The sequence below is a fragment of the Malurus melanocephalus genome, unplaced genomic scaffold, assembly GCF_030028575.1.
Source record: "Malurus melanocephalus ecotype Western Australia unplaced genomic scaffold, MMel_1.1 scaffold_145, whole genome shotgun sequence".
In the NCBI taxonomy this organism is placed as follows: domain Eukaryota; kingdom Metazoa; phylum Chordata; class Aves; order Passeriformes; family Maluridae; genus Malurus; species Malurus melanocephalus.
In genome coordinates this window covers 445,451-471,189 of record NW_026623377.1, presented here as the reverse complement: position 1 = coordinate 471,189, position 25,739 = coordinate 445,451, and the positions used below count along the sequence as shown (strand labels likewise).

The following is a 25,739-nucleotide window of genomic DNA, read 5'->3' as shown; positions in this document are numbered from 1 at the left end:
AGAAAGCAGCAGCAACTTATTTAAATAACTTTTTCTTGAAAAGTTAACCCAAAGACAAGGTCATTCAGAATGTGAAATTATTCAGTTCTGGTGAACCTTGACTCTCCTCTGCTATTTTGTTAGGAGGAAAGCACTTTACATCTACAGCTTTGAGTTCTTTCCAAACTAAAAGCCCTTCCCCCACATGGCTTTAAATATTTAGAAACAAAAAAGGTGTTTGTTCAGTTGAAAGTTTTTTTAACTGCATTTCTTCATTTACATCTAAAATAGCTCAAACAAAGTTTAGGGTCATTTGCACCAAYAAAATATTCCAAGGTAAAAACAATATCAAATCTTTGTCTTTTTTTGAGAGGGCAATTTTTTTTGTACATACTTGTAATAATTTGCTGTAAATTCTAAAATTAGGTAGATCAGAGGCTGCCAGTCTGTTTTCATTAAAATATTTAATTTCTGTGTGCTAAGGCCCAAATCCCAAACCCACTGAAATGAATAACAGAACTTTCAGTTGTTTCCAGTAGACTAAGCCTCAATCCTAAATCAATGTTGCCAAGCTCTGTTGCATTAAATGAGATTGCCTTCTCATAGGCATATCCCTATATATAGATATAAGAACTCCTCAGCATGAATCACTTACATGTATGCAAGGTAGATATATCCTGCATAGAGGAAAACACATGAATGCACATTCTTCTCTGCAGGAATGGTGTGGGCACAGGCACAGGTTTATAAGCATGTCTGCCCTGGCATCCCTGTAATTAAGGACATACGCGTGCTTATACACACTTACAGGCAAATACACATTCAGATTTTCCCCGTGCATTTGCATATAAAATGGAGGGCATGGTTACACACAGAGATGGACATATACAGTACTCTCCATCTCTCTCAGGTATGTTTTGCTAAACTGGTTGCCACCTTCCCAGGTTCATCTGTGCTTTCTCAGGTTGTTCTTTAAACCAACAAACCACCCTGAATTCTCACATTTTGCTACAATGAAACAGATCAATACAGAATGTCTTTCCTCTTCCACAAAAAACTTGCTTTCATTTGTTAAACTTGAAATCTTTGATTTGGTGTGCCACGGGGAAAGAAAAAAAAGAAAAAAAAAAAAAGGGAAAATAGGTTTGTTTTCTAAAAGCAAAGAAGACTGCATTAAAAAGAAAAAGAGATGTGAAAAAATCATCTCAGATGATGATTCACAGTCACATTTCTCAGTATCTCATAAAAAATATTTATAATTTCTGATCTCTCTAGATTTCCAGCACTTCTAGCATCCACCAGTTTATCTTTTACCCCTCTGCCTGTTTCCCTCCTGCATTATTTTCCATGCAGCTTTTCACTGCAGTGAATCCCTGCCTGTTAAATAAACTAGAAGAGAGAAACGAACCCCACTCAGAACAGCTACAGATAAGCATAAAGATATCTGGGATTCAGAATCCAGTTGGGTAAAATAAGAGCTTGCAGGAAGGTTGCCTCATCTGCAGCAAAAAGCCTTTGGAGAATGCCCTCTCGTGGCCGTTCTTTATTCAAGACTAATACCTGTACCCTTAAATACAGTTCTTTTCAAAAGAAAATTGTTGAAATTATTCAAAATACATCCTTTGGTTTCTTCTCCTGAATTGCCACTTTGTCTGTATTGGTTGGTATCTTCTGGAAAAAGATACGAGTATGTACACACAGGTATCCATGTGCACATGAAAGTAGTCAGCACATGATCAAACTGAATTCTGTATGAAGTACAAAACAGTATAATTGGTCTAAATAGGTGTCAGACTTTTTTTTTTTTTTTTTTTTTTTTTTTTTTTTTTTTTGGGGGGGGGGTGGGGGAGGGTTTCCCTGGATTTTAGTATTTCCATCCAGTAATTCCTATAACCTTCTCAGGGGCTGATGTGCCAGGATCAAATTCAGTTGGCAAAATCCCAGATCTGCCTAATAAACTCTGTACTTAAAATAATGAACAAATTATTAGCCAGTCATATTTATAAGCATTGAGTATCTCTGTTATTCAACCTGTTGGATCTGCTTGTCACAAACTTGTATGACCCCTCTCCTCAAAAAAATATTTTTAAAACCTTGAAGTGACACACAGAACTCTGGCACAGCTACCCTCACAGCAGAACTAATCGAGGTTAGTAATCTTAATTCAATATGCAAGTAGAAAGTAATTTTCATGTTTTACTTGTAAGAGTGCCAAAGGACAGTAGGGTGCATTTGTAAACTTTTGCCCAATAACTACATTCATTACGTACAGTTTTGCAGATATCTATCTGGATTTGTTAGCTGTAAAAATTGTCTGCCAACTATTCTACTGATTTTCTGGACATAACTACATGTGTGCTTCAGACTTGTTTACTGTGTTTATTTCCCCTCTAATTGTGTGAAGTCTGTGCTTGTTTGAATTTTCTATTTTAGAAAATATCTATATTCTAAAATTTTCTATTTTAGAAAATAGCAGTCTCAAGCCAGAGCCACAGGCACAAGGCACTGGATGTTCATTCACTCCAGTTCTTTGTATGTTTGAGAATATGACTGATGAAAGATGGAAATACTACATTTTTATTAAGGCATGTAGTAAAGGTGGCTTCTAAAAGGCATGGGGAAAGGCTGTTCTATGTCAAGCCATACACAAAGGAATAAGAATCCTAAATTYTTATTTTGCTTTTTATAGACCTTTATTTGATACAACGTGAGATGTTTTCATTCATTTCCATTGATTTCTTGTTGCCCTCTATCGAGGCAGAGTGAGTTTGACATTAAAAGCAGAAAACACATTAAACTGACTGTGAGTGGAAATRTTTGTTCTCCTGCTTGGTGTTTAAACTTCTTCATGCTATTCCCAGTTCCCACAGAATGAAAAGTGGAGATCATCCCTGTGGCTTTATTCTATTCCTGTCTTTTTAACTCATACTTCCTATATAACATGTCACTTGCCTTTGGTTTTGCCTCACTTTCCTTAACTGGAAAAAAAAATACTAGTTTAATATTTGACAGGCAAAACTACCAGAGCACAAGGGGAAAGGATCTCAGGTAGAGTTTACTTAAGTTGTTGCAGCATTGACACCTGTAAAACATGGTCCTCTCATGTTAGCAAGTCACCAGATACAAATGGCTCTATATGAAGAACATGTTTCAGAAATCTGAATTTACTCCACAGAGTGGATTTAATATTTTCATTATAAACCCAAACTAGAGCTCAGTTAGTATGAAGGAGCTCCATTAGTATGAAGGAAGAGAACTGCAGCAGGGAGAAGAAGGCATGAGAACACAGTGGATGCCCCTGTCCTGCAGCTCCATAGCTTAAGTCCTCTTCAAGTAATTTGTCTTGCAGCAGTATGACAATGCTATGTAAATCAAGCCGAGTGATGTGTCAGTGATGGTCGCTGGTGGCGGGGGATTAGTGGCAGGATGATTGGCCAGTGTGTGGGCAATGGCATGATTTTTACTGCTCACGTGACTCCGAGAGCCAATGGCTTCGGGACCCGCCGTTGGAGGGTGTCCTACAGAGTAGGCATATATCAAATTCCAAATTCCTTTGTGTCAGAGCTCAGGAGAGACAATAATGTGTTTACAAATGATTGCGACTCACACAGTGAAGAGAAACCACTGTTCATGCCACATGTGCTCCAATGTGCCCAGAGCGAGCTGCTGAAAACCAGGTGGGGAATCGGATTCATAGATAGCTTAGTGGTTTCCTTGCTTTATAAATACAACTAAACTAATGTTGAGCTACTCCTGCTTCTTATGACCTCTGGCAGTTACACTTTCTCCCTGTTTTCAGAAGCGGAGGGGATGGAAAAACTGAAAAGCCTGAGCTCTCGTGCTGAAAGATATGATAATGTGTATATTGACAAGGACTCCTAACGCAGGGGCTCCTTGTACAGTTGGAAATCAGACAGCCAGCAGGAATGTCTGCACTTAAAAGCATGCACACTTCTTGTGTATGGCTTCCCTGAAATCAGAACATCTGAGTCAACAGGTTTTCAGGACTGGAAACTCTGAGTGTTGTCTTAATTGTTTATACTGCTGCAGCAAACTTTTAAACAAAAATGCTTGGAGTTCCTTTGCATACTTGCCTACCATATGCTGTACCAAACAAAACAATGACATTCTTTTAAAACCGTCTTGGCAACAGGAAAAATGCTTTGGCTAGACAGCATCATAAAAAGTTGCTGTTAGTTAGATGATAGACTTACTGCGAGTAACTATTATTGATGCATGCATTAACATACTCACATGCACTTACATAGATACATGATACAGATACATATATGTTGAATTAAAATGGATACTGGTCATATTTATGGAGGAACAAGAGTGTAAAGTACAACTTTAGAGCTGTTTCCGATAGGCAGCTTATGTGAATCTTAATACTTTACCTRGTAAATATATATATCTATATTCTGAGCTCTTACTGTCTAAGAGTTAGAGGAAAAAGAACTGCAAAAGAATTCGAAATACACCCTACCAAGGTTGCATTTTTTGGCAGGAGAGTTTTAGAAACAGAATCTTTTTTCCAGTATGCAGAAGTCTGCACTGCAAATTGGATCAGCTACAGCAACTTGTCCAGTTCTATTGAAGTCATCTGACTGTCTCTGCAACTCTTTATTGCCGAAGATGCTGTGTTAAATTAACAAAAAAAAAGACCAAAAAAAAAAAAAACCCACAAAAAAGTCCTCTCAGTTCTAAAACTTAAAGCTGCTTCGACTGATTTTATAACTTCCGCTATAATTTTTACATGAAAGGGGTGTTTCTCAAGTAGTTTGCAGTTCACTTTCTGTCCTGATAAACTCCCTAAAAGGCTACAGTCTTTCTTTTTTCACCCTCAACTCTCCAAGCCAGCACTTTACTGCAAGTACTGTCTTTACAGAACAGTTTGGAGGACCCTGTTGCAGCCTGACTTTATGTTCAAGATGCATTAGAGAGCTTACTCCCTGTGTGACTGACTGTGCTTAGCAAGTGTAATCTGTAGCCAAGACTAAGTCAGAAAAATCAAATTCCTTCAGAGTCCTACCCCCACCCCCATCCCATTCCTCTTTCTCCCTTCCTCCAAGTCTCATCCTACAACCTTGCAGAAAAAAAAAACATTATTGCTGAGGAGAGGAAAATAAGGTAATTGCAGTTTTGGCACAAAGGCTATTTTACAGTTTTGTTTTTCAAGCACTCACCTGATTCCGCAAAAGTGATGATTTCTGAGGTTTGCTCCACAACTTCATTCATTTCGGCTCTTCTTCCAACATCATCCTCTATTTCTACATAACCATCCTCGCCCACCTTTCCCACATGGAGTTTTTTGATGGCATTTAAAAGTGCTGCCTTGGGCACTGGCTGGGTGATATTAGGTCTGTCCCTCAAGTGCAACATGTTCAGTATGTGCTTCTTTACTGCTTCCACCATCTCAGGCTGTGAGCTGGGCACATCCTTTGAGAGCGTGGCGAGGGCACATGATGGACAGTCAGTGACTGAACTGTGCCCCTCGGATCCTGGGGTTGGGGAACTCCTTACTATAATCCAGCAAAGCACGAACAGAAATCCTCTCTTCCAAAGCAAAGGCATCCTGGCAGCGAAAGTTGTTGTGATTCTCTTTTTAAAAGGCCCTGCTTTTCCTCCCCCTTCACGAACAGTTTTTTTGGGGGCTGGTTTAGTTTGTTTGTTTGTTTGTTTGTTTGTTTGTTTGTTTGTTTTTCCTTCTCTTCAGCAAATTCTCTGGAACAAGAACCAAAAGTTTTCTGTGAAGTTTTGTTTGCAGGTTCCCTCTCTGAATGCAATAAGTGCTGTAGATGTTTGTGGCTGTCAGGGAGAAGAGTTCTGACTCTGTCTCAGAGTAGGAGAGAGACACACAGAGAGAGGGAGAGAGAGAGAGAGGACGGATTGGCCTAAAGTGAGTGAGTGAATGAGAGAGGGAGGGAGTTTTGTCTGTGAGTAAAGGCTATGATTAGGAAGGGGGAGGAACAGGCAGGCTGGCTTCCTTATGCTCATTGCTCCCCTAACACACACCTCTCTTCAAATATCACTACTCGTGGTTCCTTCCCTCCCCCCTTTCTAAAATATCTTCTCATTCCTGTAAATTTACTCTTTTCCTTTTTTTTCTCTCTGTTTGACCCTCCTCTCCCCAACCCCCCCCCCAGCTGTCATTCCCGCCCCCCTTTTTTCCCCTTTGTTTTGGTTTTATTTTGTTTGTTTTATTCCTTCAACAGTATCACTGGCTTAACTAAACAGAGGAAACATGAATGAATGAAAAGAATGAAATCTTTAACGAGCACCTTGCTCTTGGTCCTGCCTGGTATTGTTAGGGATAGCAGGAGATATTAAATAGTTTGTGAATGAGACGGGGATGAGGGCAGAGGCTCTGAATATTTTGGACCATTATTCTGCCTGGAGTAGAAGAAAAAAATCTTTTCTGCTCATTTCTAAATGCTGGGGGTTATCATTACTGGCAAAGGATCTGACAGGCACAAAATAGCACTGTTGTTTGGAGGTCTCTGTAATACATGATACACTCCCCAGCTGAAATATGCAATCAGGCACTGAAAGCCTAAGCAGGAGTTGATACAGCACATATATATGACATGCCATGCTAGTGCCATGGAATATCCCTACTTCTATGCTAGTCTGTGCCTGGAAGTTCTCGGGCGGATATGTTTAGGTTTGGGGTTAATCAAGCAATGCCTGAAAAATGCTTTGAAGGTGAGAAGTGTTACATGTCATCTGGCCAAATCATACTTGCTTCTGACTCAGGCAAATCCCTCATCGATGCCAATAATAATTTTGTCTGAGTGCAAGCTGAGTAAGATCTTCTACATTTGGCCCACTGTTATTAGAAGGCACTTATTACTTCATTCATTTAAATCACACCGAGCAATCATAATATTAGAATAAGACACTGGGAATGAAAAGAAATCTAGAGCACTACAAGAAACAGGAATTTCAACCAGTGTTGGTAGCCCCTTGTCAGTTTATGCCTGGGAGGGCTTTGCTCTGCAGTGAAAAGGCATTCCCTGCATCAGTGCCATGGCTTCAGGTTGCCTTTACATTCTGTATCCTCTTCGTTCTGTTCCTTACCTAGCAAAGTTGAAGTTTGCAAACTCACTTGCTAACATTTGAATTTGGTAATGGAAAAATGACAGCTATAACAATAACTTTTGAGATTCTTCCCCTTCAGGCATTAACTTGTACAGATTTTCTTAGAGCAACTGCTTCTTTTTTAGTGTTCATCCTCTTTCTTCTCCTTTCTTTCATTCTCTCTCACACACCTCTCAGATGCACTTACCTCCTACCCAGCAAATATTCCAATCCCAGTATATTACTGTCAACCATTGTATTTCAAAGTGAAAAGGAGCAATTTACAAATATAAGCATTGAAAGGTCTCTAATTTCCCTGAGATGACTACAGGCACATGGGCTAAGAGACAGGCAAGGCATAATAGTTAGAGTAAATGAAACATACAGAAGCAATTGAACAATCAACCAAAGTCTTACAAACGTTATATATTGCAAGTCCTTTTCAATTAAGCTCTTTTATAAGTCTTTTACTGTTATAAGGCATCCGCAGTACCCCCTCATCTGTGTTTTACTGACCTCAGTTACTATTCTGTTATATACTGTTACACTTACAGGTCTGTCAGCATTATAAACCTTGCAGCCATTCTTATAAACACATCTTTGTAACACAAACCTCACTATAATACATTGAAATTTTTGGATCTTAAGAACAGTCCAAAGTCTGTTGTAATTGTATGAAGTCTGAGAGTGAGCTTGAAATAGAATTAAAAGTTTAATTGGGCGAAAAATAATTTCAGATKAAAATATGCATTCATGATTAGATGTACTAACAGATGATATAATTAAAGAAGTTATTTATAGTTCTAATATAGCACCTATCCCAACAGTGTCTGATGAAAGTAAGGCATAGGCACAAATCAACATAAAATACAGATAAGTTCTTGCTGTGGGGTATATGTTGCTTGCCATATATTTTTTTCATACAATCCTCTATCACATAGAGATTACATATTCAAGCATATTTTACTTGAATGCCATGATAATGACAGATTTAATGTTAAAGCACAACTTTCTAAAAACTGTTTTCCAAAAGCGAGCCTTCCAATACCGCTGATACATAATTCATTTTTACTTACATGTATATACATATATGTACAAAAATGCATATAGAAATGTGTTCAAATACATACAGAAATAGTGGTTCCGATTCTTCCTACAAAATTACCTGAGCTGCAAAGCTGTCTACATGCTCATTCACTATAGCCCTAACAGTATGCAACAGCATGCACAGGAATTAGAAGTTTCAGTTTTAAAAGAAAAAAGCTGATTGAAAGTTTTACCTCTCTAGTCCTGACTCTCAGAAGGAGACTGCTGTATTGTGCTTTAAGAACTGCTGAAGTTCGTCTTTGTGGTATTTTTAATGCAAAGCTTTATACTGTACTTCTCATGTGTACACTCACATATAACGTCTGTCAAAAGTGGGCCGGTTCACTGTTGGATTGGTTAATCGTGTTACATCAGCAGCTGACTTTTTCCTGGATGAGACATACTTCTGGTAATTTTCTAATGACACTCTCTGTGACCAACTTGAATACTATCCTTTTTAAGAATAAAACTCGAAATCAGACAAAGCAAACATTATGAGTCAGAAATACACACTCCAACTTGTATTGCATAGCTAGAAACAGATATTATTAGATGTAGATAACACTGATTTGTTTCAAATACACAGTATTTGCCAGATACTCACTACTTGCCAAATTGGTGGGGTTTTTTTCTTACATACTTAAGGATGCACCAAATACCCTTTCTGCAAATTTGGATTCTTTTCAAATGCAGGAAAGTGTATTTGAGTAGGAATCCTTTTGCTGTGGATGATTTTTTTTTTTTAAATTCAATCTCTGAATAAATATGTCCTTTTGTATAAATTAGGGATCACTTTAAAGCTCTTTAAAAAATGAATCATATTTCTCCTGTCCAAGTCTCCTGGCTCCTTGACGTGCAGATTGCATGGCACTATTAAAAACTGTTTAGACATCTAAAAATAAATTACAATGAATGACAGGTCACTTTTTTTGTAAGTGTGGAATAAAATAAAAAGCAATTTTCTTTTCAATTTACATTAATGAAAATCAGAAATAACTATGACAATTAGGCAATACCGAAGTAATATATAAAAGGTCAAAAGTAAATAAAAAATCCATCTCCTTTCTTAAACATATAATAACTGGCTTTACGTGGTTCCGTTTATGACAAATGGCATGATCATGCAGTCTTTACTCATTCATAACACCCACTGATTACCAGAAAATCCCCATCCTTCAGATTTTTTTTGGCCCTAATTGTACTTATAATTGCATTTTTATGTCCTGTTGGTAATGTAAGTTTAATTTGTCTTGGAATATGGCTGATCTGGATCAGAAATATTTCAAACTTTCAATTTACAGTGATACCAGGGAGTCCTTATAACAGTGTTGATCCCAACTGGGGTGTATGCTGTATTCACACAACAGCTTTGGTAGAATGAGAAAAAAATTGGAAGTTAATGGGAAACATATGACCAGATAGGTTGTTTTGTTTCGCATTTTTAATACACATATAATAAGTGAAACAGGATTCAGTAGCTTTCCTGCAATCTGAGTTTGGTGGTTCTAGCTGTTACAAAGAACAATGCTTTTTTTGCCTTTTTTTTTCCCCTCTTTTTTTTTTCTTTTTTTTTTTTTNTTTTTTTTTTTTTTCTTTTTTCCAGGGACAGTGAGACATTGGCTTCAAGAAACAGATAATAGACGTGCATATACCGAGCTAGTCACAGGACCCTATTTTTAGTGGGGATCCTAAACCCATGTTTGAACAAAGAACTTTTCCACCTTGCAATCCTGTTCTTCTCAGGGCCAGGCAGAGTCCGGTTTTAACTGACATCACAAAACTCTTTGAAATTAGTTGCGTTGTGGTAGCGCAGTGCCTGTCGCAATTTGGCAGCAGACATATTCTCAGCAAGAGACCTTGAATTGCACTGGTTTTATGGAGAATGGAAAGTACTCCTGGGAGTAACGGAACTCTCCTCTCCTTGGAGTCCGAGCKGCGCGGTGCGCTCGCAGCAGCCCTGTGCCGCCTGTGCCCGTCTCGCCCCTCCTGGGGCAGCACCCAGCCGGCACCGAGCTTCTCCCGCTGCGGCGGCGGGACACGGGRTCCCCGCTGCCAAAGTGTGTGGTCTGTGACAAAAGGAGAAAGCTACCGAGTGAAGCATAGCGAGCACGTATGTGATTTATAGCTCAGGATAACTTCTGAAAGGAGTTTAGGAGAAGTGAAAAGCATTATTCATTTCAGAGCATGCTCCTTATTGCCTCGGGGAGTCTGTGTATAGCCTTACCAAAGGCCTAATGAGAGCTTTACTTAGTGACTAATTTTTTTCACACCTATTTCTCTCTTTATAAATATTTTTCTCCCCATCCCCCCCGCACTCCTCCACATTTTGTTGAGCACAGCAACACCTGCTGGCAGTGGTCCGGGAGTACTGCTGGAAAGACCCACTGATCTAACTTCAGACCAGCTGCCATTAAGCACTGCCAAGCCATATTAATGAGCTGCCTCTATTTTTACCCCTTCCTGCCAGAAAGGGCAATTGCTCTTGGGAAAGACTGTAGCTGGGTTTAGTTTTTTTCTTTCTTTCTGATTTTTTTTTTTTTTTTACTGTCAGCTTCAGAGTCCAGATAATCGTTGTTCGTTTAGTGAAGTTGGGGGTTCTAATTTAAATTCTAATACCACCAATTGAGACCACATAAAATATCAGAGTGATGCTGAGCCTATCTTGCTGGCTTACAGGCATATTTAATTTCTCTGCTGGATCAGAAATAACTAAAGGAGTGGGACTGAGAAAGAAAGGTTAGTATTCCAGCAACCTGTCTCTCTCTTTTTCTTATTTTTTCTTTTCATTTCCTAATTGTGTATTTTATCTTATAAACCATTAAACAAAATGGCCCAATGCCACTTCATTATTCACCCKCTGGATATTGTGTGATTTACTGACTACTTTGGATTCTCAAACAGCATACAGCAGTATCTGTCCATCTCCATCCCTGCTTTGAAGAGCAGCCACTAGAAAACACATTGGCAGAGATTTCTGTGCAAATCGGCTGGAATTTTACTCTGTTGTACCTTATTTGTCTTTAATAATAAGATATGCCAGAAACTTATATTTAGAAGTTTTATGTTTCCACTTTTATGTAAGTGACCAATTAAGGCTGGTCTTGCTGCTGTTACTCAAATGCTTATGTGTGGGTTAGAGGGGTCAGTGATTTCAATAACAATTAGTGAGCTGGTCAAAAAATAAAGTTCATCTGAGGATAAGAACTCGGTCTAGAGGGTAGGGTAAATAATAGCTTTCAAGTTCTTGCCCTTTTTTTAATATTGATKGATGACACTTTTTACAGCGGGCAGGATATTTTCTGTTTTACAAAAACTTTATGTAAAGTGAATCTGACTAAGAGATGCAAGTATGTTAATTTTCTTTCTAGACTATATCTATGTCTTCTGACAYGTCGCTCATTGATCTTTTTTCTTGCTGACTCATGGAACAGTGAGCTTTAACAAAGATATTTCATGTCCATGTTGTTTTAGCATATGTGTTGCCTTCTTCCACTTAAAAATAATAGTCAATGCATATGAATACATAAGCCAGGTGATACAGATGATGTTACTAGTGCGATGTGATATGACACAAGTATGTGTTATAATCAGAGCTTGTTCAAAACTTTTCATTTGGGAAAAACTTATTTACAAAGAGAGTTTTTTTGAATTTATAGAGAGCATGGAGTTAAGTTGGAACTGAGAGAGTAGTCTAAAGAACTGAAGTTGTTCACACAGGTTGCTCATTTGACAGATGACTTTTTGGTACATTACTGCAAAAGTAATCTTTTTTCTTGAGAAACTGCTCTGTAATGTGTAAAATATCTTGAGTGATGCTGTCTTCAAAGGTATTTTGAGATTATGATTAGAATCACATCAATGATTTAAACCCCAAAGGAAAGGGGTTTTATTTAGCTCCAAGTAGGGTGAAAAATTTGTGGCTAAAGTTGGAGCAGCATTTAACTTATATAGGTGAATTTAAACTATTATTGAAAGTCCACTAAATTAATTTGCATGCTGTTGAAAACTTTGTTGCTCAAAGCAGACATCAGAGTAATGTCTTATGTAGTTCTACTTCAGTCAAAGGAGTTTTATCAAGGGTATCTTTGGACCAACTTCAGAATAATGGAAAATGGTTTTATTTCTCTGACAAGCCCTGMATTCTCTGTTGGGTGTTCTTTTTACTACAGTTAATCAAATCACAGCACACACAACAGTGTAAGTTCTATTAGCTTTTAGGACCAACTCTCGATGATATTGAAGTTAGTGCTGACTGTGGGAGCAGAAGTCAATTGAATCAAGCTTTGACTCTGAGGATGAGTATTCACTATTGGTGGATGGAAAGAGAAACAAAAAAATCTGTGTCTTAGGTAAAAGCTGTTCAGATGATTATTCACTGATAAACTTCCCCAAGTCATTTTGCCTATGGATTTTAGAAAGATTAAAAACTGTGTTTGCAAGAGGAACGTTGGGCCCTTAGTTAATAATAATAGCTCTTCTGACTTCAGAGATTGAATTACATCAGTAGAAGATCTGATTTAAAGTCTATTTGCTTAATTTAACTTCTACATATTAATGTTTTAGTTTTGGATTTTCCTTTTCAAAACAGATCCCTTTTTGTCTTATATGAAAGGTCTGATTTCATCTTGGTTTACCTCCCTCAATGATGGAGATACATTTTGCATATTAAGTTTTGATTATTTATAAATCTGCTGATGTGTGGGAGGGAATTGAATGAAGTTCATACACTTTCCCCTTTCATTGAGCTGAACTCAACAAGAGATTACACTGGCAAATCTTCCAAGGTACTCATCATATACTGGCCATTGGGAAAAGTTTCAGTGTCACACATCAGTAGATATTCCCATCTGTGAGAGTAACCAGCAGAGAATTGACAAAAGTGAAATACTGAGGATACCAACAAGTGAATTAAAAAGTATATATTGGTCTTCTGCATGGTTCCTGCTTTGCCTCTGTAACTCCCCTGGGAGCCAATCACTGGATGAAGTAAATACATTCTGCAGTGAAAATGTTTAGAGGAAGTGTGACTGCTTGCAACTTTTTACCAAATRGAATTTTAGATGGGGACCCAGGAAATCTGGATTCTATGGCTCTGCCATCAACTGCTGAGGACAAGTACCGCATGATCCCATCTATAAAGTTGAAAGAATCAATCTCTTCTGAGACCTGTGGGTCAAAAATGACAAACAAGCCCTTGTTGCTATTTTGTTTCTCATGGTCACTGGTTTTCATGTGGGTTATTTAAAATAATGTTTGGACTCATTTCCAATACAGACACAGGTTAGATCTCAGGGATGGGTTGAGCTTCTATTATTATTTTTAGGGAAACACAAGAAATTGCTGAGAACATTTCATATGTGGGGATGTGAGGGAAGTACCATGAACAGTCATCATTCATTGACACAATGCAACTGCTCCCCTTCCCTATGCATATACCCCTGTCCCAACACTGTTTTAACAAGTACTAGAGACTACACTGAGATTCCAGGTTCAAATATATACCTACCTATGTTTTGAGAATTTATCTCAGATTTTCCCTCAAATGTGGGGAAATCAAATCAAATAGTAGTTGAGATTTGACTTGGTAGCATGAAGTGAATTTTTGGAATTAATATGAGAAACTCAAATATGGATTTATTTTGCTAATTCAATTCTGTTAAATTTTTTCATGTGACTTCACATTTTATGGTTGAAACTTTATACTTGTAGTTCAGTGGCAGATGGGACATGTAACATGTAGACAGTTAAATACCTGSTTCCCTGGTGTCTGCTTACAGACTACAATGTGCAGGAACAGCTAAGTTTAAGCCTTGTTTATCGGTGAGCACAAAATAGKGCCTACCAAGCTATAGGTCTTGGAGAAGTACTTTTAAAATGAGCTTTATAATACCCAGTAACAGTTGGGGGAACAGAGGGTTGATAGGCAGCAGTGATGGCCAGTTGCCTAACATATCAGTTCCTCTTCAATAACTTTTGTATGCCAAGTATGAACTTATAAACAGTTATTTCCTTTATTCATTGTCTGCTTATTGGTGTCATGCCCTCATGATGACTCCTCTAAAAGGGGTGACATAAGGTAGCTCAGAATAAAGTTTTTGTGTGCAAACAGGGCTCAACTGTGCGTCTATGCACACATTTTTTAATTGCTCCTTTGAAGCTGCCCATTCAGGGACAGCARCCAAGCATCTAGGAAGTATAAAAACAACAAAGAAGTGTTCAGATATTTCTCATAAAGCAGATTATTTTTTGAGGGGGTTAGTTCTGGTTCTTTTTTTTGCCCCTTAAACTGAATTTAGTTCACGTGATCAGAGTCATATTGACAGCTTTGAACAATGACTTAATTTGCTYGCTCACAGGAGAGAGCAGTAGGGACAGCCACAGAACAGTCTTCCTCACCCACATTCTTGGGTACACAGAGACTTGCTCGTGCCCTCAGTTCAACAAGTTCTGGAGGCACTCAGCAGAGCTGCTTGTTGTAGTGTTGTGCTTTGAGTGGGAACTGAGCTGAACGAAGTGAATCCTTTCATATTAATATGCAAATAGCCAATATAGAAGTGACATTCAGGTAAGTATTCATGAGGGGTGTTGTGCAGACTAGGGAGAGATGAGTCTTGGATGTATCATTCAGAGGTCTTCAAACTTAAAAATGTAATGTGCAGTTCAAAAAGCCAAAAAAAAATTGGGTGTTGTTAGGAATATTGTAGAGCAAGACAGGAGGTACCATTTTGCCACTGTATAAATGGTGCGTCCCCAAAGTAGATGTTGTCAGCAGTTCTAGTCTCCACATCTCAAGCAGGACAKTTAGAGAAGACTAAAGCTATTAGTTTTGAAGCTGCTGCTTGATCAAGAAACTGAAGGGAAGCTTGGAGAAAGGAAGTCTGAGAGAACACATGCTTGGGGATTAGAAAAAATGTGAAGATGGTAGATAAGGTGAATGCCAAACTGCTACCCCCTACAATCCTGCAGTCCTGGGGGAACACACTGAAACCAGTAGAAGAAGATTTAAAACAGATACAGTGCTTACTCAATGGAGACTGAGCTGCTGGGATTTGTTGCCACAGGAGGCTGTGGAGGTAGACAATATCAGAAGACTCAAGAAGGTCCATTAAAAATTACCAGAGGGAATAGGCGGGGATATATACTTTAACATCCTTAATACAACAACTGCAGATGCTGGGGAGCTTGAAGGGATAGGCCTGTGGGAAATGGCCAGGCTCACATTCTCTCTCCATACAGCATCTACTGTTGCCAATGTTGGAATGAGATAAAGGGGTTAGATGGTCCACCAGGAAGTGTCCTTACGTGGAAGTGAGGCACTTCTGTCTCCATGCTGTGGAAAGAAGAAGAAAGCTCCTGAAGGTGATTCAGAGCAAGATCTAACTGTTCCTGCCCTGAGTCACCCTCAGAAAAGTTCATCCCTTGCCACCAATTTCAAACGAAATCTACCATAGACAAAAGGAAGTCTTGTGAATAACCACATTTAATCACCACTGACACAGGTTGGGTTTGAACTGCTGCTCTAGAACAGAGAAAAGTGTCATATGCAAAAACTCAATCCAGACACCTCACAGTCATTTTGGTGAGTGCTTTTAAGGGCAAAAACACTGTATCAGATTATTGGTTAAATTTGATCACACTCAATTGGAAACATTTCCTCAGACAGTGATGTTGATGTGGCATGTCAAGCTCTGGTTAAGATGAAAAGTTAAGAAAACATCTTCTGTATACATTAGACTACTTTCTTATAGTCTCAAAGCCAAATCACTGGGAAAGACTCCCTCTGCTGTCTAGTTACAGAGTTGGTCTGAATTGCCCAGGTATGGCCAGATGTTCTAACATTTATGGCAAGTCTGCTTCATGTCAGCATCTGGAAGCRGAAACAGGCTGTGATGCTGGAATTGCAGGATGACATCTGACTCAGAAAGGGGTGAAAGTCAGGAGGAGATTCTTTTATGTAAAACCTACCCACCCCAGTAGATTCATTTGAGCACTCCAGCTCACAGACATGAAATAACTGCTTAAGGGACTGTTAGGTATTTCAATACCTCTATGTACAATGAGCCATTTGGACATACAAATATAGACATATTTGGATATAAATTACCTGAGTTACAGATGAAAGACATTTTTAGGCATGAGCCGAAAATCTGGTCATCCCAAAAAAAAAAAAAAAAAAAAAAGGTAATTGCTTCCAAGCATATTACAAGATTCAAAAATAGCTAAAATGCAGTATGAACTGGACAAAATCTAAACTTGTCCTTTAAGTGTGTTCTGACTAAAAAAAGTGAAGCTAAGTATAAAGGATAAAAATGAATGTCCTCTGGTAGCATGAGTACTTGGAATATGGATTTTTGTTTTTTGAGAAATCAGCTGATTACTCACTAAATCCTTTGAAATAAGTATGTCACATTTTTAACTTAGAGGATACGAGGTGGGAGTTTGCTGTCCAGGGCTACCAAAGAAGTCTRTGGTCACGATGAATATGGGAACCTACAGCGATTCCCGAACTTTTCTTCCTACTTGCTAAATTACAYTGCTACCTACTTATGAACTGTAAAAACACACCAAGATGCACAAAGCCTCAGACAGAAAACATTTAGAATACACTTAACTGGTCTGTGGTTGACCATTTCAGTATCTGTAGTACTTCTCAGCTCATCTTCTGCCTGAGTTTCCAGATACTACCACTGGGGCCATCACTCACTGATTCATTTTAGGAGTTTCTGTTTGTTTCTCTCTCAAGCTGTCTTTTTGAAAATGAGAAGTACAATGTTATCAGTGTTTGGACAAGTAAATGGTTAGCTCGCACACTGTCGTTTGTTTCATAATGTTCAGAAAAGGCGATGGAATTGTCCTAGCTTGGAGAACATTTTGGTAATGTAATGTCCAGCCTCTGTAGCTCCCCCTTGGAACTGTTTTCTTAGTKCCTGTGGGACAGAGAAGTTGAAAACAATGCCAATATGTCCTTTATATTATCAGTGTGAAAGCTGTGCACCTCACAAAAAAAGTTAGTCTGAGGGAMAGAGCTCAAAGCATCTGACCTTCTSTCAGAGCTCATCTGCACAATGAAAGTGCTGTTACTCCACAGGTGTAAGAATTCAATTTACACTGGTAGTCCTTTCACATGAGCATTTCAGTTCAGCTGGTAAATATTTCCAGGTGGCCACGTCTAATTTTAGGGAGGGCAAATTTGAAGAGGTTAAATAGCAAGCAGGATTGTTAAAAGTCTCTATCAATTTGAAAAAAGAAAATAAAATTAAACACAGCATTCTCCCACAGATGAACCAGAGGCTCAGCATTCTATATGTCTAACTTTTTCATGTTCTTGCCGGTAAAATCCATGCTCCGAAGATGCACAAGCTGCTTTTGTAAAGATATTCTCTAATTTGCAATGAAGAAAAAAGTTATTACAATACCAGTAGATGAGTAGATAAGACAATGTGAATCCATGTAGATTTATGTTGAAAAGACCATTAGGATAGCTTTTGACCAGTTTTGAGTGTGCATTGAATTAACAGAGAGAGGGAGGAGATTGCTGCAGGCCAAAAGAATCATCTTGCAACAGTAAAATGAAGTAGAAGAGTTAAAATAGTGGCTCCTATTCAGAAGTTCCACCAGAAGTGTCCTTCGTTTCAAGGGCCCTTTGTGCTCTCAGATGCTGTTAGCCCCTTGTTAGTCGTTGCTAGAGAAAAAAAAAAAAAGCCCTCAGCAACACACAACGAAGTTTGGTCAGTTTGCTCAGCTGCTGTTGATGTCACTCCTYGCCCACTAAGAGTAAGTTACTGTAATAATCCTCCCCTTTTATGAATCAAAACTTTATAGAAAGCAAGAACYGAGTGACATCATTGTTGAAGAGGACTAGCTAAATCATTCTCAGCTTTAGTCAGCTTTGCTATAACATCTCTTATGTGTCACATGAAAATAATTACCAGCTCTCACTTTCCACGTCTGACCAATCATCCCCCTTTTTCCCCTTTATGAGGCTACAAGTCTCTGCCTATTTCAAACACCTGCTGAAGGTGTAATTTATTTAGAGATGAAAGAGAATATCTTTAACTGGAAGTTGGGACATTCCAGGGGATCCATATAAGATGAAGTCGCTTGCCATAAAAAACATTAGTGGTATTTATTATAGTAAAACATCACCATCCATAGTATAATATATTAAAGTGTTTCAGATACAGTCTATCTTGTATTCTTCATGTGATTTCAGCATTGATAAATTCCAGTATGCATTTTCTGCACGCTTTTGTTTTGGATAACCTAAAATGTTTGTCTGCTTGCACAGCTATATTAAAAAGACAAATAAGCTAAATTTCAAGGGCGTTTTTCATTGTTGATTTTTGAAGGATATTTAATTAGYTATTTGCTAAGCGGTCAATGTTTGTTGACCTATTGCCTAAGACCAAGGAAGAGATAGATTTTACCCTCCACTTTTGCCTCCATATTTCAGTCAGGCCAAAAATACTTTCAAGAGAAGTGCAGTTTAGAAGAGGATTTTAGACRGTAAGTGAGGGTTATTTCATTAGGGCAACTGATTCTTTCACACCAGAGAATGAAACACAGGCAGGACTTTGAGTTAGACAGCCTGTCATGTTTGCCTGCTAGTTAGAGATGTTTTTATTATCTGATGTCTTCTCTTACTGTAGAGATTTGGAAACCATAATTAAAATTACAAATAAACATTCTCCTTGGAATGTTAATAATTTGAGGTCCGGACATTTTTTGCCAAAGAACAGTCTCCCTAGGTTAAATCATTCTTATATTTTTCCTGAAACTTTTATGCTTTTGAGTCTGTACTTCAAAACTTTCAAAGCCAAAACAAAACAAAAAAACACCAAAACCAATCAAGCAAACAAACAACCCCCCCAAAAACTAACAAGCAAAGAAACATAAAAGGATAGTTTGATAGACAGAAAAAGCACCAGTTTGTTAGTCCTTTGCAATACAATTCAAAGAGCTTTGTTCATTTTGTTTATATAATGTGACCTCCTAATTTTTACCCCTGGGACAAAACGTCACTTACTGTGAGTATGACAGATATTCTCTGTAGAAAGGTGTAGTTCATTGGTCTCCACAGTTCTAAGATACCTGTAATGTATTTGAGCAGAACTTGCAAAGTTTGGCCAGGAATTAAGACAGGTCAYCCATACAGATCACTGTCAATTGAGCACTCTGCCTAAGTGATTGTATTAGTTTGAAGGCAAACCAGTGGGAGGAATTAACTCCACRCAAATTATTTTGCGAGAGATTCCAAACCAGAGCTACAATTTAATAAGAAAATTACAATAAAGGCAGTAGTACCGAAACACTGACTTAAATTGACCAAGTCAGAATACAACCTGACACCCTGTTGGTCAGGGTGGTGATGGTAACAGTCTGATTAAATGGTGGTTGCAGTCCTGTTGAGTGATGGATGTGGTCCAGTTGAAGCAATCACCCTGTAGAAGGATCTTTCTTTCTTTGGAGAGCCAGTGGTGGTTATCAAGCTCTTGCCCTTTGGGAATCCAGTGGCAGTGCTCTCCTTGTGTTCCAGGCCWTATGTCAGGCAGAAATATTCTGTTCCTCCCCTCAGGATGGGGCATTTCACAATGGGATGGTGTAATTCCGTAAGTCATTTGGTGAGACCTTGATGGCCAATTAGCAAAGATTGTCCCCTAACTCCAGRGTGGCTGCTGCTTCCCCAGMGGGTGTTATCAGGGCTGAATTATGGAGAAGATAAAGAGCACTGCTCCATCTATTTTAACAGCTTTTGTAGATGATAGTAGAATACATATTTTCAGTTACCTTTCATTGTAACCCAAGACAGTGATCTATATTTTTATTGTTACTATGACATCAAACTTTCACTGCCTTTGGCAGTTACCAGTAATGATTAAAAATTGTATTCCATTTATGTATTCAGATTATAATACTGAGACACTGGAAAGTTCAGTGGAATTAAAATTATTTGTACTCTTCTAAGCCATTATCCCTGTGCAATAAATTCTTATCTTCGGTACCTGTTTTAAACTTAAGAAAGATTGTTTGATGTAACTGAACATTTAGGAATAAGACAGAGTGTAAGGAGACAGAGTGGGGTTTTTTTYCTAATAATCTGAATTTTGGCTTTGTTTTGTAAATATTAAAAACCAGCACTTGAGGCATAACAGAACACAGAAGTCAGCTCCTTTCAAATGTTTGAAAAAATGCATATGACCTGGGTTTTGTTAACATATGTACGTTATGGCAAACAACATCTGTAGTTATTGTTAAACTTGAAAATAATTTGTTAGAAAGCATGTGTGCAGTCTCCCATTTTCTATTTTACAGAAAAAAGTACAGAACAGAAATAGTTATAATGCATGTTTGCTCTTTTCCTTTCATTACTGCTGACACAAAAATTCAAAATTTAATTTCACCTAATGTGTTGCTGGTGTTCCTTTTATATCTGATTTATAAGCTAATTGGGACAAGAAGTAATATTTCTGCAATTAGCACCTATTGATCATGGAATTTCATCAATACTTTTAGCTTCCCTTACCAATTATTTGAACTCCTCTGCAACTAATTTGTATTCATTGAAATACCATGCTATTCAGTATTTCAGCAKAATCTCAAGTTTTAATAGGTAGTAAGGGCTTTGGGAAAAATGGAAAATCATATCACTAAAGAAYAACCATAAAATAAGTTGTTTTGGAGAAATACACATTACTATAGATAAGGGCCACTTAACCTTATGTCAACTGATGATGCATAATATTCCAGTCCACTTAGGTTAACCATAAGTTGCCATAATATTTAAAATATCCATCTTTCTCAAGGCTATCTGATTTATATTTAACATCATAATATTTGTCGTATATACCATTTTGCCTGATTCACTCAAATSTCTCTTGAAATGACTCTGCAATTCTGTGGAACATGCTATAACCYTTAAAAAGCAGTTGGCCATGTTTGAACAGTGTTGCTGGAAGAATGAAGAGAAATTTCACTGCTTCTGCCTGCAACATACTATGTTCTGTGCATAAAAGGGATTTTGGTCTCCAAGCCACTAAGCTGGCATCTTTCATGAGCATTAAATTCACAGCCAAAAAGGCTTAGTCTAGGAAATAAAGAATTCTGTATCCATTTCAAATCTCAAGGAAAATATGGGCAGTTGTAAAAGAATTACCCAGTTTACAATTTGGCTGGAATTAATTAATGTGCTTATTCATAAAATTCAATGTGCCTAGATTTGATAACTTGCTCCATATGATCTCACTTCAGTATTGGCATTTTCACATTTTAATATACTGGAATATGCATTAGCATCATGCTGCAAAACAGAATGCACTACTCACCAATAATAGAAGAAATTGCATATTCTCTCATATTTGCTTGACTGAGTTTCTATATGTTCAGGTATGCTTACATCTGCATACAAATATATATATATATCTCAATATGTAGTATTATTTGTGTGTGTGTGTCTGTGTGTGTGTGTGAATCCAAGTGCTTCACTAGTCAAGTGTTAGGAAGTAACAGAAAGGAGGTAGAGTTTTCAAGCATGTCTGTGTGGATTGTCCTGTCAGCTTATGCTTTTTAAGCACAATTTCTTCAGCCTGTGTATGCACCGCAGATATCACATCTCATTCCCTCCAACCAAATAGCAGGGGCAAATTTAGGGAGCTAGCACTCTGCGTCTTCCTAGCGGTTGTGACAGTAGACCAGAGCAGTAAGAAACATTGCATGATAGACTTCAAGTAGATGAGGCCCACTGTTGATGTCTTAACTTCCTTTAGTTATCTTACAGAGTTAATAGATGACYGACACTGCTTTTTTTCACATTAAGGTACACTAGGCCACTACAGCAGCCCTCAGCTCCTATGGTGTCCTGCTAAACGTTTTCTTGTCGCTTTTCTTGTTAAAGTTTTCTTTGTCAAGGGCTTTGCATCTTATTTTGGTTTCAGACTGACATTMATTTTTTATTTTTGAGCCCTTTTGGCGTCTTCTTTCCAGAGGTATTTGTTTGAAAGCAGGTTTCTGGTCTTCTTGAAACTAGTCTCTCTTTTTGTGCTATGAAGCAGGAACTGCACAGTAKGAACATTATGCTTCTTGGAGCTCACAGGGTGACCCAAGCTATTACAGCTCCCGAGACACTAGAGAAAAAAGTGTACAGACCCCTGGGAAGACTGGATGCTGGACACCATCCCTCATGCTGGTCAAGAAGGGGTCAAGGGACTTTTGAGTTTGTCAGAGGCATTGAGGCTGTCACCATGAGTCTGTGAAATCCACTAGCTTTTGCCACACTTCACATATTTCTATTTGGTTGGTTGAGTGCTCAGTGCCATCAGACCTGGCATAGTTGGTGCTGTGCAATACGTAGGTAACTCCTCCACCAGTTAAACTTATCTTTTAGGACAGAGTTTTTTAACTCTGATGAATTTGTGATGTTTGCCAAGGTGTGTATCATTCCTGATTGGCATCTTTGTTCTTGAATATTTCTTTGTACTCAGGATTTTAAGTCTCTTCTGATGACAGCTTATATTGACAGTAACATAAATATCATTGCAGCTATCATCTCTGGCCTTTGTACCTGTCTTTCAAAGTTTGTTCCTAAAGGTCATGTTAGTTCTAACTAATCCCAGGTCCCATTTTCAACCATTACTGCACCATATTCTCTTAGAGCTCCTGAAGACTTTAATTAAAATATCCAGATTTTGTTCCTGAGACAATCACTGAGAAAGAAGTCCTACTCACCACAGAAGAGAAGGTTTGAAAATATCGAAAGTTCTCCATAATCTGTTCCGGGACATGGCTGAGCTTTAACGTAAGATTCCTAATAAAGTTCCTAATAATTTCTGCTGTAGTATCATAAAAAATGTTTTCTTGAATACAAACTGTCTTACTTTTCTAGGAAATAGTTGCCAAAATCAAAGATGCATTTGTGAATGCTCTGTCACACAGTACCTCTGAAGAAATTGTTCACTTTTTACTACTCAGCTGCATGTAGCTGCATGCCCTCAATTACTGTTTCTTTTAAAGTCCTCATGAGATCACTCAAATGTCCTTTTTTTTGCCTGGATCACACTTCCCTCTGTTATCTCTGGCAGCCACATTCAAACTTTGCCAGTAATTCAGTGCTCCCACAGCTTGACAGATTGATAAACAGATTGTTACCAGGCTTGCTGTTTAACAGGCCAATTTAAAAAAAAACAAAAAAAATGGGGTGACAATTACCTTGTATTTTGGGCATGCTTAGCTGTTTCAGTTTTGCTTTTGCTTCAGAGGTGTCCATTACAAATTCTCATTTGCATTCACTCTATAACCTTGCTCTTTAGGCTGAACATCTACATCTTTGCTTGAAAACTGAAGTAAACACTCAGATCATTGTTGAATCCACATCTTGAGTCCTGTCCCAACCTTTCTTCACAGCACTAGTTCTTGTTATTTGATTATTTTTATTGAACAAAGGACTTTTTGCTGTTTTYCTCAAAAAGAGTCAGGAAATTCACGAAGTCTGTGTGACTGAATATAACTTCACACTCCTTTATGTCCAAAAGGCAGTCTTGTTCATGCATACTTAGCTCCTGTCCTATAAAAGCTTCTCTRCATAATCCTAGTTTTCTTCTTGTATCCTTATCTGCCCAGTTAGATCTGGAGCCTTTTTCAAATTACTTTTTCTGTTTTATGGTATACAACTCACTGGTAAAAGAAAAGTATCATTTGGGTCTACAGCAGTCCTCAGGACTGGCAGAAAAGAAAACAGCATGAAAACTGTTATAATAGTTTAACATTTACCTAGCTTCAACCAAATAAAAAAAGTCAAAATCTAAGTTGAAAGAAAGGGAAGCAAACCTGGATAAAATATTCATGAAAAATTGATGAAATTTTCTATTACTTCAATCATTTTTATTTTTTCCATATGTTCATGCTATCATTATGAATGTAATTTGAAAAGTGTTTTCAAACCCCGTTTGTCAATTTCTGTATGATTGGCACTTCTACTGGGACAGAAATTGCAGGTACTTATTCTGTCTTTATTTCCCAGGGAAGTTTTAAAGGAAAAGTGTCCTACACTGAAAACTGCCTCACCACAGCCAACTGTCATGGGTTGATTTTATGATAACACTCTATTCCTRTATTCCATCTGCTTGTATGCCCAAAATGTCTCTGTGCCTTTAAATTAGACCTGGAAGAAGGGGCAGGGGTGGCTGGGAAGGCAGCGCGGGCAGTTGAAAGCCCAGGCTGCCATGCAGTCATTTGCTTTTTGGAGTTCAGCTTGACGCTGTGGGAGTTCTGCTCACTTCGTGCAGGGGAGTTACATTGCTGCCGCTTAACTAGCTCAGGTTTGTTASCTTGGGCAAACAGCTCTCCCTGGACTGCCACCCCTTTTGTGACTCCTGTGATTTTCTGGAGCAGATTGGGGGGGTTGCGGTCCGAGAACCAGGAGGCAAGCGCAGACCAGTTGGGCGCTGGCAGGAACAAGCCGCAGGTGTGTCTCCATCTCGTCTCGGACTCCAAGAAGCCAAGCCAGTCAGAGAAAAAAGCATGCTGAGCCCTCTGTTTCATCCACAGTGAGGAGAGGACTACTACCAGGTTTTCCACTGTTGCCCGAGCGGCCACATGGATTTTTTCTTTTGTTTCTTTTTTTTTCCTGGAGGGAGGAGCGCGCCATCTTTCCTCCGCACCAGGTGCTGAGTGGCTGTGGTGGGGGAGGGGATGGCGGGAATTCCTGAGTTTTAAATATCCAGCAGTTACTCAGTTTCTTTACTCTGTGTCCTGTGGGCACCTTGTTTTGTTAACAAACTATTTTTCTCTTCACATTTGCCCAAACTCCTGTTTCATATTGACGGGGAAAAATTAKCAAACTTTTCACTTCAGAGGAAACATTTATCCTGTAACATTTCTTTCTGAAAACGTTATCTCAAACAGAGACACCAAGCTAACATTTTTTTCTGGAACAGACTTGCATATGATGGAAAATTTTCCATCCAAATAATTTCAATTGAATTTTATTCTCTAGAACTGCATTATAATGCAGTGTCATATTAAGCCACTACCTTCTGCCACTTGGCTGTTTCATTTGACAAGATGTAAGATGCAAATTCATTATATGCTGTGGTATTCTGATTCTACGAGATTTAATCATACAAGCTCAGCTATAAAAAGTGTAGCAATTTGCTCTCTGGTAGTGCCACCATTCTTTACTGCATCAAGTTAAAATGATAGGGATGGGTCAGCATTAGATGAAAGGTATCCATGTAAATGGGGGAAGATTGGGAAATGGGAAAGAGATTCTTTCTTTTTTACAGAACATGTATCAGTGTGTCAAAGGCTGAACGATTAATACTGGGATGGGTATAATGCATTTGGGCGAACAAGCAAGGCCAGATATCTACCCAGTTGCAGTCATGGTTCCCAGCCTGAGCATACTTTCAACAAATTATTTTCTTCAGTCTTGCCTCTTTGACCAGTTCTTGTTGACAGTTGTATCCTGCTGACCTACCTTTTCATCACAGTTCTACCTGCTTGGTATTCTTCCGAAAGTCCTTCTGCACAGCAGAGGTGTGATGTTTAGAAGTTGTCACCCTTCACTTCTGAGCTATTTGTACTCAACTAGAAAAGGGGAA

At 38.4% G+C, this 25,739-nt stretch overlaps 1 protein-coding gene and 1 long non-coding RNA gene across 2 annotated transcripts in view; one reads left to right on the top strand and one right to left on the bottom strand.

Moving 5' to 3' along the window:
• The window catches only part of INHBA (inhibin subunit beta A), a 14,379-nt gene extending 5,955 nt beyond the window's left edge, over positions 1-8,424 (bottom strand). The window contains exons 1-2 of the mRNA XM_057371348.1: positions 8,340-8,424; positions 5,166-5,703 (exon numbers count right to left, since the gene is read on the bottom strand). Of these exons, the coding sequence (XP_057227331.1) occupies positions 5,166-5,553 (388 nt within the window). The 5' untranslated portion in view covers positions 5,554-5,703; positions 8,340-8,424. The remainder of the gene's footprint in view (positions 1-5,165; positions 5,704-8,339) is intronic.
• The window catches only part of LOC130576584 (uncharacterized), a 120,277-nt gene continuing 98,082 nt past the window's right edge, over positions 3,545-25,739 (top strand). Inside the window, exon 1 of the long non-coding RNA XR_008965673.1 lies at positions 3,545-3,656. This is a non-coding gene — a long non-coding RNA (uncharacterized LOC130576584). The remainder of the gene's footprint in view (positions 3,657-25,739) is intronic.